This window comes from Hylobates moloch, unplaced genomic scaffold (assembly GCF_009828535.3).
Source record: "Hylobates moloch isolate HMO894 unplaced genomic scaffold, HMol_V3 SCAFFOLD_10, whole genome shotgun sequence".
In the NCBI taxonomy this organism is placed as follows: Eukaryota; Metazoa; Chordata; class Mammalia; order Primates; family Hylobatidae; genus Hylobates; species Hylobates moloch.
In genome coordinates, this window is record NW_026652285.1 from 35,063,187 (window position 1) to 35,076,342 (window position 13,156).

The 13,156-nt window shown below is 39.8% G+C and overlaps 1 protein-coding gene and 1 pseudogene across 1 annotated transcript in view; both read right to left on the reverse strand.

Annotated features, from left to right (window-relative positions):
* Positions 1 to 9,425, reverse strand: part of LOC116475388 (ankyrin repeat domain-containing protein 18B) — a 33,730-nt gene extending 24,305 nt beyond the window's left edge. The window contains 4 exon segments of the mRNA XM_058445906.1: positions 3 to 62; positions 4,336 to 4,509; positions 4,672 to 4,786; positions 9,157 to 9,425. Of these exon segments, the coding sequence (XP_058301889.1) occupies positions 3 to 62; positions 4,336 to 4,509; positions 4,672 to 4,786; positions 9,157 to 9,362 (555 nt within the window). The 5' untranslated portion in view covers positions 9,363 to 9,425.
* Positions 9,426 to 9,670: 245 nt separating this feature from the next.
* LOC116475390 (uncharacterized) lies at positions 9,671 to 10,414 on the reverse strand (annotated as a pseudogene).
* Between the last annotated feature and the right edge of the window lie 2,742 nt (positions 10,415 to 13,156).

The window sequence follows — 13,156 nt, forward strand, 5'->3', positions numbered from 1 at the left end:
AAAAATTCCACCATATGCTGTCTCCCAGAATTTATAGCAAACAAAAGTGGAGTGTTTCCCTCCTGTAAGAAAGCAAAAACAATCTATGATTCACAAAATTATGTATTTCAGAACTGAACTAAAAATCTTCTATAAGATGCTATGAACTTAAACATGCAATATAGAGAGAAAGTAAATGCAAAGCAGTCCCGTCCTTTTCACTCCTCTGTGCTTTCCCACACACTGCCTTGCGAACACCCCTCCTCTGCCTCCCCACGTTAACTTCGGTCATCTCCAAAACTCCTTTTATTTACCAGTCCCAAAAATCCTTGCTTCTGTCTCAGCATTTAGCACAGTAATTGTAATTATTTCATTGTTTCCCACTGAAACCAAGAGCTTATTGAGGGTAAGGACTGTATCTTTTTTCTCTATAACCCTAAAACCTAAGACATAGTAGTGAATGCTTTAAGTTTTTAAAATAAATTGATGATCTAAAATATTATCTCTAGAGCAGTGTTTCTTAAACTATATTTCAAAGAATATTTGTTTCACCAGAGAACTGTACCCCAACAAAAAGATTCCATGATCATCTGCATTTGAGAAGTATTACAAAACTATATGACAGGGCCAACAATCTAGAAATCCCTTGAACTTTGCCTAATCTCAATTTGACAATACTTTTTGTGGCAAACATCAACATTTTAGGAAATAGAATTTCAGGGATACAGTTGCCAGATCTTCCCAATACAAGTGGAGGTTTCCTCTGGGTGGCACAAACTTGCTTGATTTACTTCTATCAATGGTGTCAGGATGCCAATGTCAGGCACTCCTGATCCAAAGGGGCCACTAAGGAAATGAGCTCTGAATTAAGAGAGATTGGCTTCAAATGCACTTATTTTCCTTATTATTAAATAGTCCATGGGATTTTTCCTAATACAAGAGGATAGATTTTTATCTTAACTATTAGAAAGCTCAGTATGTTCTGTGTAAGAGAGACCGGTTAAAAATTTTTGAAAATAAATATTAAAAAGCAAAGCTCAGTAAGAAATTCTATTCTCAATTATAATGATAATCCTGGGATGCTAATGCAACTTTACTTTTTAAATCCATTTGTATTGATTTCCATTTAAATTGCTATTTAACTTTTTTTTTTACTTTAGGCAAAATATAAATCAGAAATAAAAATACAATGGCTTATCAAAAAAAGTTCTAATACTGATGTATAGGGCTTATTTGTAGCATAATAAAAGCCAGTAAGTCACTTGCATTTTTTTTTTCTTTTCTTTTTTTTTTTTTTCGAAATGGGGTCTCACACTGTCACCCAGGCTGGAGTGCAGTGGCATGATCTCCACTCACTGCAAGTTCCACCTCCTGAGTTCACACCATTCTCCTGCCTCAGCCTCCCAAGTAGCTGGAACTGCCGGTGCCTGCCACCACACCCGGCTAATTTTTTGTATTTTTAGTAGAGACGGGGTTTCACCGTGTTAGCCAGGATGGTCACCATTTCCTGACCTCGTGATCTGTCCGCCTCAGCCTCCCAAAGTGCTGGGATTACAGGCATGAGCCATAGCACCCAGCCATCACTTGCATTTTTAAGGGACATTGCTGAGAAGAAAGATAGAATGTCTGCAATATTCATAATCTATCCACTTCTCAGCAGGAATAAACTAAAAAGGCTTCTAGGCATTCTTATGAGCAGATGACTATTTGTGGTATAGATATAAAAAAAGAGTTAAAAAAACTTCTGAATTCTAAAATTCAACTCTATAATTGAGGGACTTATATAAACTATAGACTATGTATTATGAACCAATATATGCTGTCTTGAAAACCTTGAAGTCTTTATGAAAACATACTACAAAAAAGGAGTTGTAAACTCAAATACTTATAAGGATGAAGGAGGTTACCTAAGTAAGTGAAGTACTCAGGTGACACAGTAGCAAACTGGAGAATATGTGCCTCCTACACAGGGCAACCTCTGCGCAGCAGACCAAGCAGTGATGCAGTTCAGGGGACACCAGATTTGATTCTTAAGCCTGAGGTCCAGATTTCTGCATGAGTCCACTAAAGTTTACATGTTGACTCAATTCAAAGAGGCAAAGAACAAATCTATATGCCACATTTAGACTATAGCCCTTGTGTTTTTATATTTGCTATGAATGTGTTGCTAAATGATTGTGTATAAACTAAGTATTTGCATGTAGAACTTTTTCTTTCTCTAGTATCATATGTTTAATAAAAAAACTCAGGCCCTGATATATACATAATAAAAATTGCTGTTAACACTCATAATACCCACCTCAAGAATTTTCCCAACATTTATTCATTTGCAATCTATGTGTATATAATTTTCCCAGATTGTTAACCAAATAGATAATTAGTTCATAGGAATGCTGAAACTAAACTATCAAAAGAATTCCTATTGTATTCTCACTGACTTCAAGGATTTCAGTGTTTAAAACTGACATCCTGATAATGCCAAAGCTCTATAAACTTAATAGACTTACTGAGATAGTCCCTAATACAACTGCAACTGAAAAAAAAAGGTTCAAGATTTGCTACTGATCTAATTGAGAAAATCTCACTTCTAATGAACACTTGTTGACACATAATCGCTTGAATGGTGACAAAGGAACATGAAATTGTGAAAGGGTCAGTCTCTACTTATTGAAAGATTACCCACAAGTAAATTGCTAAAGACTTTCTGAATGGCAGTGAATGATTCATGGTGGGAAGCAAAAGGTGTTATTCTGTAAGCTGAGAGATATTGCCAATGATATTTCCTTTCACTTCCCAGTCACAAAGGTAGAGAAAGACAGATAAGTCAGGTTAATGTTATTGGAAAAGAGAACTTTGAAGAAAGTAGCACCTATCAAATGCCAACTCTTTTAGAGATTTCTTATGTCTTTGAGATACGGGAATTTATATACTGCACTTATCTATTCTGTGCTTCTTAATCAGGAGTGTATTCGAACACTGAGGTTTTTTTTTTTTTTTGCTCTTGTTGTTGTAAGAGACAAGAGTCTTACTATGTATTTTTAGTAGAGACGGGGTTTCACCGTGTTAGCCAGGATGGTCTCCATCTCCTGACCTCGTGATCTGCCCGCCTCAGGCTGGACTCAAACTCCTAGGCTCAAGCAATCCTCCCACCTCAGCCTCCTGAGTAGCTGGACTACAGGAACATGCCATTGTGCATGGCTTCAAGAAAATATTTTTAACCATACATGTTCAGAATATATTAGATCTATTACATCAAAATCCTCAGGGGAAAGCCTACACTTGTAGACTTTTAACAAAATTTCCCCAGGTCACTGTAATGCACAATTCTAGCTAAGAATTACTGCAGCAGACAATCACTTCAGTTTCATCTCTCACCCACACGGCCAATATCCTTTATTAGCTTGGGATGTGGCCAGAGAGAAGAGTATGAGATAGAGTTATGTATTAAAACTCCAGTTCATTTTCCTGGGTGTGGGTATAACAGGGACAAGCAAACTCAAAATCCCAGTTGATTTTGCTATTTATAAGCTGCTTATTTCCCACCTTCCCACCAAGATATTCTAGATTTGAAATGAGAGTTTCGACTCTTAGCTAAGTGGCTGTTTTTGCCAAGATGGGTAATAAGTCAGTTACTAACTTGTTCCACCCTTTGCTGAAGTGTTTCTCACTTCATTACCACCTATTCACTGCCAATCTGGTTTCCTCAGAGTCCTCTAAAAATTAATCTTTAGGCAAGTTTCAGTCACTCTTTTTACCAAACCAAAAATGATTACCCCAAAGCTGAAGAGCGCTTTGTCTCAATACATAAACTGGAAAAACAACAAACTAAAAAACAAAACCTCTTCTTGGCATTTTCCCTCATTACCTAATTTCCAAGTGACCTGCATGTTTTTGATTGCTCTCCTTTTCCCTTCCTATTTTTCCCTCTTAAACCTTGCCCATGAAAGATACATCCATTTTTTTAGAAAACCATCAGCAGCAGCAGCAAGACTTCCATTTATTGTAAGTTGCTTTAGTTTTGAGTTTTAAGATAAAGCCTATTTCCAGGGCAATTTTTTTCCTGTGATGTTTTTACACTAATTAGAAAAAAAATACACATGGGGTAGGAAAAAAATACTTGAAAAGAAGAAGTTTTACCTTAACAAATTCACAAATACTTCCCATAAGTGCACTAAAATAGCTGTGCCCTCTAATGCTTCTTTAAAAGTATCAATATTTAAAGTAAAATTTTAGACAATTAAGTTATTTCAAAACACTTTCATTCAGGAAAACTCGAGTTCCAAATATGAAAAATTGACTCTTACCTATGTCAATGTTAAAACAAACATTTTGAAAAGAAAGTTGATTGATCTGTACCTCATTTAGTGCTTCAATATTTGCATGGTGGGAAAGCAGTTTTTCTGCCAGTGAAGTCCCCTGATTGTACACAGCATAATGGAGAGCAGTGTTGCCGTAGATATCCTTAATGTTTGGATTGGCACCATGTTCCAGGAGAATAATGGCACAAGCCTCTTCCTGGCAGTGGACAGCCTATTAGTGTTAGATAAAAAATTAGACTATAAATTCTAATAATTCAAAATACATATCCCACAGGTTCCACCAACTAGCTATATTTAAATGAGACAAATTCATTTTAATTCTATGTATTTAAATCAAATGCATTTCATGCTGAAAGAGTTGGCTACTATATACCTTCATTAAAGGCGTCCTTCTTAGTCTGTCACAGACGTCAATCTGGCATCTTTTGCCCAGCAAGAGAGTGACCACTTCTACACGGCCAAAGACACAGGCCAAATGTAGAGCAGTCCTAGGAGAGCAAGAGGAGTTTTCAGGAAATGTAGTGCAGTATCTCAAAACCTACAATGGTTCATGTAATTGTAAACATTGAATGGCGTGTTATTCCTCTGCCTTCAAAACAAATAATTTTCTTTTGAAGAAAGTACAATATTTATTAGCTCTTACTTCTCCCTACCTTAATGAAACAGCAGCCTATTTGGATAGAATGAGCTTGGTGTTTGGATTCAGTTCAACTAGGGTTTGAGTTCCACTTTGAACTCGGTCACATACCAGCTATTGCTTAGCCTTTCTGTGCCTGAATTTCCTCATTAATAAAGATGACAACAGCAGCTAGCTCACAGGACACCACTGTGATGCTTAAATGACACTCTATGTAAAGCATTTAGAACCATTTCCAGAACAAGCAACAACTCAATAATTGTTAGATTTTTGTTTGTTGAGACACAGTCTTGCTCTGTTGCCCAGGCTGGAGTGCAATGGTGTATTTATGCCTCACTGCAGCCTGGAACTCGTAGGCTCAAGCAATCCTCCTGCCCAGCCTCCTGAGTAGCTGGGACCACAGGAGTGCACCAGCATGATCAGCTAATTTTTAAAATTTTTTTGTAGAGTCGGAATGTCACTTTGTTGCCCAGGCTGGTCTCAAACTCCTAGCATCGTGGGAACTTCCCACCTCAGCTTTCCAAAGTTCTGGAATAACAGGTGTGAGCCATGCACCCAGCCAGATGTTATAATTATTACTATTACTACTACTTAACAAAAACATTTTAATTAAGTAAAGTGATATAATTATTGCTATTTTGCAGGATGATTTAAAGATTAGGTCAATTTTAGCATATCTGATATTGGAATGGTATTTATAATTCATAATTTTTTATAACTATAATTGGTAACATTTAAAAAATCATCTTATTAATATAGAAAATAGTAGGGTATCACACAATCCATGAGGCCTTACATTAAGTAGAATACTGTACACACAGCAGGTCTAGGGCAGTTCTAGCCATCTAATTGACACTTAAATACATTTTAATTCCTAAAAGTACCATGGGGAAAGAGCACTGAAATAACAACATATTTTTTAAACAAATTACTTCTTACTTTGATTTTTAAAAATGTGAAGCTGGCCGGGTGCAGTGGCTCATGCCTGTAATCCCAGCACTTTGGGAGGCCGAGGTGGGTGGATCTCTAGGTCAGGAGTTCAAGACCAGCCTGGCCAACATGGTGAAACCCCGTCTCTACTAAAACTACAAAAATTAGCTGGGCGTGGTGGCAGGCACTTGTAATCCCAGCTACTCAGGAGGCTGAGGCAGGATAATCGCTTGAACCTTGGCAGCAGAGGTTGCAGTGAGCTGAGATCACACCACTGCACTCCAGCCTAGGTGACAGAGTAAGATGCTGTCTCAGAAACAAAACAAAACAAAACAAAACAAAACAAAACAACAACAACAAAAAAACCCGTGAAGCTAAAGGAAACTCTTGATTGAGATGAACAGGTATGGTTCATTTTAGTCAACAGTTAGATTTACAGAATATGTGCAAATCAGACTTTCCAATGATTAATATTAGGAACTTTTGCTGGATTGCAGTTTTGAGACGGAGTCTCGCTCTGTCGCCCAGGCTGGAGTGCAGTGGCGCAATCTCGGCTCACTGCAAGCTCCGCCTCCTGGGTTCACGCCATTCTCCTGCCTCAGCCTCTCCGAGTAGCTGGGACTACAGGCGCCCGCCACCACGCCTGGCTAATTTTTTTTTTTTTTTGTATTTTTAGTAGAGACGGGGTTTCACCATGGTCTCGATCTCCTGACCTCGTGATCCGCCCGCCTCGGCCTCCCAAAGTGCTGGGATTACAAGCGTGAGCCACCGCGCCCGGCCGATTAATATTAGGATTTAAGACTGATAAGTTTTCAAAAGGGCAGTTAAAGGTTATCTTTTATTGTTTTCTACCTTCAGAAATGCTTTTGCTTGAAAGGTGGGAGGAAAAGCTTCAATAAGATTAAGTCCTACTATTCCCATTTTAAATCGCTCATCTTGCTGAGGCAGAACAGGTAAACATAAAGTTTTTAAGTATGGAAGGGTCCTAGGAGATAGTGTAAAATGTCTGCTACATAACATATTCAGGTTATGTTTGATGAATCAATGGATTGATAGAATACAGTTGGGGAGCTCAATATTTTTAAATACAACTTCTATAAACCAATATTTTTGTGATAGTAATAATATTTGCTATTTGTTATTTTTATAAGACTACAACTATAATGAAATGATTAATCTATCATTGTTGCCTATATGTAATGAATCTATACATAAGAAAAACATATATACATAATGAAGTATATACATAAAATCTGCAAGCAGATAAAAAGATTCCCTTTTTACTTCTGAAGAAGCTAAAAGTTCAAACAAAATAACAACCCTCACAATAATAATGATAAAAAATAGTGAGAAATTATTTTTATCTGTACAAGATTCACATTTCTCTCTTCCCAAAATTTATTCCATTAATGATAAATTTTTACCAGAAATTTTTTAAATGCTCACTTCAGAAATCAAAGGTAAGAAAAAGGAACAAAAAACTTTAAAATACAAATGCTCAGAAGTTACAAATTTTATCCTATTTTGTACATAGTTTTGCCTAACACAAGACCATAGTATGTTTGTGTGTATGTGCAAGCAAATGATTTGTTTTTCCTCACTGGCTGTAACAAAATGCATCTTCACACATCAACATACTTCTCTACCTGTTGCCACCTTCAGTGGCCACATATCCATTCTATGGGTTCTTGTTAACATAAATGCTGGGAAAAAAAGTGCATGTATCTCTATTTTTTGAAGGTATTTTAATACAATGGAATTGATGGGTAAAGGGCATATACATTTTTAAAATGTGGTAATTATCTCCAAATTATCCACTTGAAAAGTCATCAGCAACTTAAACTTCAAGCAGCAGTGTAAGTGCCACTGTTCTTTATTCTCACAAACACTGTGGATACAAAACAGTCTCATTCCTCTTTTAACTTAAATTCTCTTATGAGAAACACTAAGGAATTTTTCCTATGTACATAAGTAACTTGTGGATCTGCAAAAAGTACTTTGCTCACTTTTAGAGTTCTTTTCTTGTGGATTTGATTGGAAAGAATTCCCTGTAAAATAAATATGTGCTTTTTATCTGTATATATATATATATAACTGATATATATAACATTATATTAGTAATATGTACAATTTGTCATACATATAATCAGTAATATATGTTATATATAATAAAGAATAAATTCCCTGTAGGATGAAGATACACTTTTCATCTGAATACATATTTTTTATATATTAGTAAAAATATATATAGTAAATATTTTTCAAGTGTGTTATCTTTTGTTAATTTTTTTCTGATACACAGGGGATTTTAATTTTAGTTTGCTAAATCACCCTTGAGAATGCCTGCTTGTGAGGTCATTCTTAGGAAGGCCTCTGTTAAAGTAAAATGTACCTGTATAAATAAGTCTTTGTGTTTTCTTCTGGTACTTTTCTCATTTTGCATATGTAAAAATTTCAGTCTGAATTCCATCAGGAACTCATTTTTGTGACATAAAATTTCATTAGTTTTCTTCACATAGCAGGCATTTTATTAATAGCTCATCCTTTCCTACTCATCTGAAATGTTACCATTATCAATCCCTGTGTATATATCTTACATATATTTCAGTGTTTTTGATTTCCTATTCTGTTCCATTTATTTATATGTGTTTTTAGCTGTTAGTAAATAATTAATTGTGGGAATTAATAGCACATTTTGATATCTAGAGGAGCAAGTCTTTTTTCACTCTATTATAAAAATTTTTTAATGTCATCACAATGGTAAGATAGACAGCAAGTGTCATGCAAAAATGATAAAACCTTGATATTTTCATTCGGTTTATGTAAAACTGATAAACATATTAACAGCTCACATTCTGAGAAAACTGAGTCTTCTCATCCAACGAACCCACCTCCCACTTCCAAGTGTCCCTCTAAGAAGCCCCAGTAAAGAACCTATCTACCTAAGTGGATTCGGAGGTAAAACCGACACAGGGTTTAATCTGAGAACTCTTCGCCTACTGAAAATGGCTCATGGTATTTTTGACATGGGAATGAGTTCTCATTAGGCACCTCTCTATCGTGTATATGGCTCCATGTTTTAAACGTGGATATACTTAACTTTGTGAGTTAAATCACTCAAATTATCCACCAAGCGCTACAGGCGGGAAATCGCCAGGGATGGAAGGCAGTTGAGGCTCCATTTGGCCCCGCGGCTCTAGGGTCCCGGCGACCTCCACGGCCCCCGCCTCAGGGACTGCGGGGAAACCGGGCCTGGGGGCGCCCTCCCACCGCGGGCTGAACCCCCGCTACCTGTCCTTTCTGTCGCCGGCGTCCAAGTCCTGGAACCTGCGAGTCAGGCAGCGCTCCACCTCCGCGGCGTCGCCCCTGATGGCCGCCCTGTGGATCTTCCGCAGTTCCCAGTCCCCGATGTGGTACCCAGGACCCGTGTACTCTTGGTTCATGGAGCTCAGGAGCGCCTGGCCCAGGCGTCTCCCGAAACTGAAGAGCTTCCTCATGGTGGCGACTTCTCAGAGCCCACCACCCACTCCTGAGCCGCCCTGGCTCCTCCTGGATTTTCCACTCCCACCCAGCTCCAAATCCGCGATCCCCCTCCCCACCCCGCGATCCACCCCTAAATCCAAGATCCACCCCCCAACCCCGCGATGTAGTCACAATTCGCGATCCGGCCCGGTCCACCACAGCCTTCAGCAGCGACACGCGCAGCCTCCGACCTCTCAGACCGAGTGAGCTCAACTAAGCCGTTACTCGCGCGCCGGCAGCTGGGCGCTCTGACGTCTCCGACCGCGTGAGACCAACAAAGCGGTTACGCGCGCACCTGCAGCTCAGCGCCAGCCCGGACTCCGGAAGCCGCTCTCGAGCACGCCTGGCCAGCAGAGGGCGGCTGCAGCTCGGGTGCAGGCGCCCCTGTCTTGCGGGTTCTGCTGGGCTCCCGCGGGACGTCCCGGAACCGCAGGCGCCCATTACTTCCCGCCTGAGGGCCGGCCTGGCCGTGACTCCCGCCCCTCTCCTCCTCCGAAGAGAGATCAGGGCCGCTCCAGGGGCCGTCCGCAGCCACCGGGGATGGGGCTGAGGGTCGCTTCCTGCCCCGGTGCAGCCGCCGCCGGGCAGACCGCCTGGCTTGGCCGCAGCCGCGGCGACATCTAGCCCCGGTTCTGCGAAGCAGGGCGCGCCAACCAGCTTGGGAGTTGCCCGGCGCCTGTAGCTGAGCGCCCAGGTGGTGGAGCACCGCCTGGGCGGCCTCTGGATCGCGAGTGCCCCTGGCCTGAGAGCCCGCCAGACCCTGCCCCCGCCCGGCTCCTCCTCTGCCAGAGCTCGAGACCTCTAGCTAGGGGCCCTCTGTAGCCACCGGGGATGGGGCTGAGGGCCGGTTCCCGCCCCTGTGCAGCTGCTGCAGGGCAGACCGCCTGGCTTGGCCGCAGCCACAGGGACATCTGGCCCTGGTTGTGAGATGTGGGGAGTGCGGGCGGGCTCGGGAGTTGCCTGGAGGCTGCTGCCTGCACACAGAAGGCGGCTGCAGCTTGGGTGCCCAGGTGGGCTGTAGGTTCATGGCCTGGTCGGCCTCGGGATCTCCAGCGCGCCCAGCCTGAGGGCCCCCAGGCCGTGCCTCCCGCCCACTCCTCCATCTGAGGGAGATCGGGGCCTCCGGCATGGGCACTCGGCAGTCACCCCGTGTGGGTTTGAGCGGCAGGTTCTCAGTTCTCGCTCCTGTGCAGCCGCCGCCGTGCAGAATGCCTGGCTTGGCCGCAGCCACTGGGACACTTGGCCCTGGTTCTGCGATGCTGGGAGCGCGAGCGGGCTCGGGGGTTGCCAGGTAGCTGCTGCCTGCACACAGAGGGCGACTGCAGCTTGGGCGCCCAGGCGGCGGAGCATGGTCTGGTTGGCCTCTGGAATGCGTGCGCGCCAGGCCTGAGAGCCCCCGTGGTGGTGCCACCTGACCCGGTCTTCCTTTGCTGGAGCCTGGAGCAGCTGGAATGGCCACTCTGCAGTCACAGGGGATAGAGTTAAGTTTTCTTATCCCACGCATGCACACAAGAAGGTAACTATTCTGTGAGGAAATTAACATGTTAATTGACTTCATTTTGGTAATCATTTCAGAATGTGCATATAAACGCATCACATGTACAATTTTTATTTCTCTATTACACCTCAGTAAAGCTGAAATAATTAACAAGATTGAAAGGATAAACCCACAGTTCTATAGTAACAGTTGGACACTTCAATACCTCATTTTAATTAATGAATAGAAAAACCAGATAGAAGCTTCATGAGAAATACAAGACTTAAACAACAGTATAAGCCATTGAGAGGTAATATACATATACAGAACAGTCCATCCGACAACAGCAGAATATACATTCTTTTCAAGTGTATATGGAACTTTCTCTAGGATAGGCCATATCTTTGTCCACAAAATATGTCCTAATCATTTTTAAATTTTGAAGTCATACAAAATATAATTTACAACCACAATGGAAGAAACAACAGATAAATAAGTGAAAACTGGAAAATTCACCAAAATGTGGAAATTAAACAATACAGCCTTAAACTACCAGTGAGTGAAAAAATAAATCACAAGCAAAATTATAAAATATCTTGAGACAAATTAAAATAAAAACAAAACATACCAAAACTTATTGAATGCAGTGAAAGTAGAGTTCAAAGGAAAATGTATGGATATAAACAACTACATTTAAGAAAAAAATCTCAAATCAATATCCTCACTCTATACCTAAAGGCAGTGGAAGAAAACAAAAAAAGACGAAATCCAAAGCTAGCAGAAGGAAAGAAATAATAAAGAGCATAATTAGAGCATAAATCAATAAAATAGAAGGTTGGAGAGCAGTAGAATAAATAAACATAGATTCTTTGAAAGATCAAGCTTTTCACTGTATTGACTGAGCAAAAGATGGAAGACTAATTATTAAAATAATAAATGAAAGCAGAGCCACTACTACCAACTTTACAGAAATACAAAAGGATACAGGAGTATACTTTGAACAACTGTCTAACAACAAATTAGGTGCCCTGGATGAAATGGATGAATTGCTAGAAAGACACAAACTACCAAAGTGGCTCAAGAAGAAAGAGAAAATCTGAATAGACCTATAACCTAAGAGATTGAATTAGTAATCAAAAGTGATTAACAAAGAAATATGTATGATCAAATAGTTGCATTAACTGGTGAGTCAACCTAACATTTAAAGAAGAATTAATACCATTTCTTCTCAAACTCTTCTGACAAAAAATATGAAGAAGGAATACTTACTAATTCATTTTTTGATAACAGCATTATCCTTATACCAAAGCCAAGGAGAGCGCAAAAAAGAGAACTACAGCACAATATCCCTTATGAATATATAAGCCAAAACCTCAGCAAAATACTAGCAATACTAGCAAAATACTAGAAGCAATACTGTATAATCAAAGGATTGTAAACTATCATCCTGTGAGATTTATCCCCAAAATGCAAGGGTGGCTCAACATATAAAAAATCAATCAGCGTAATATACTGTAACAGTAAAATGAATAAGCACATGATCATTTCAATTGATCCAGAAAAAACATTGATGAAATACAACACCCTTCTATAATAAAAATACTCAATAAACTAGGCATAGAAGGGAACTTCTGCAACCTGACAATGGGATGTATAAAAAACCAACAGTTAATATAATGATCAATGATGAAACACTGAAAGCTGTTTTCCTAACATCTAGAACAAGACAAGGACGGTGCATTTGCCACTTGTATTCAACATAGCATTGGCAGTTCTAGCCAGAGCAATTAGGCAAGACAAAGAAATAAAAGGCATCTAAATTAGAAATAAAAAATAGAAGTAAAATTATATCTACACATGATCTTATGTGTATAAAGCTCCAAACAAAACACAAAATTGATTATAACTAATAAAAGAGGCAGGATGCAAAACAAACATATGCAAATGAGCTATATTTCTATATAGTTGTAAAGAACTAAGAAAACATTTTAAAGATTCCATTTATAATAGCATCAAAGAATAAGTTATTCAGGCATAAATCTAACCATGGTGGTAGACACAAAACTTTGCTGAAAAAAACTAAAGAGAGTGGAAATAACTGGAAAGATATTCTGTGTTCACGGGTTGTAAAACAATATTGTTAAGATGACAATACCATCTAAAGTAATCTACAGATTCAATGCAATACCATCAAAATCCCAAAGGCATTTTTGCAGAAACAAAGAAACTCATTCTAAAATTCATACAAAAATTCAAAGGATCTGACAGACAAAACAGTCTTGAAAAAGAATA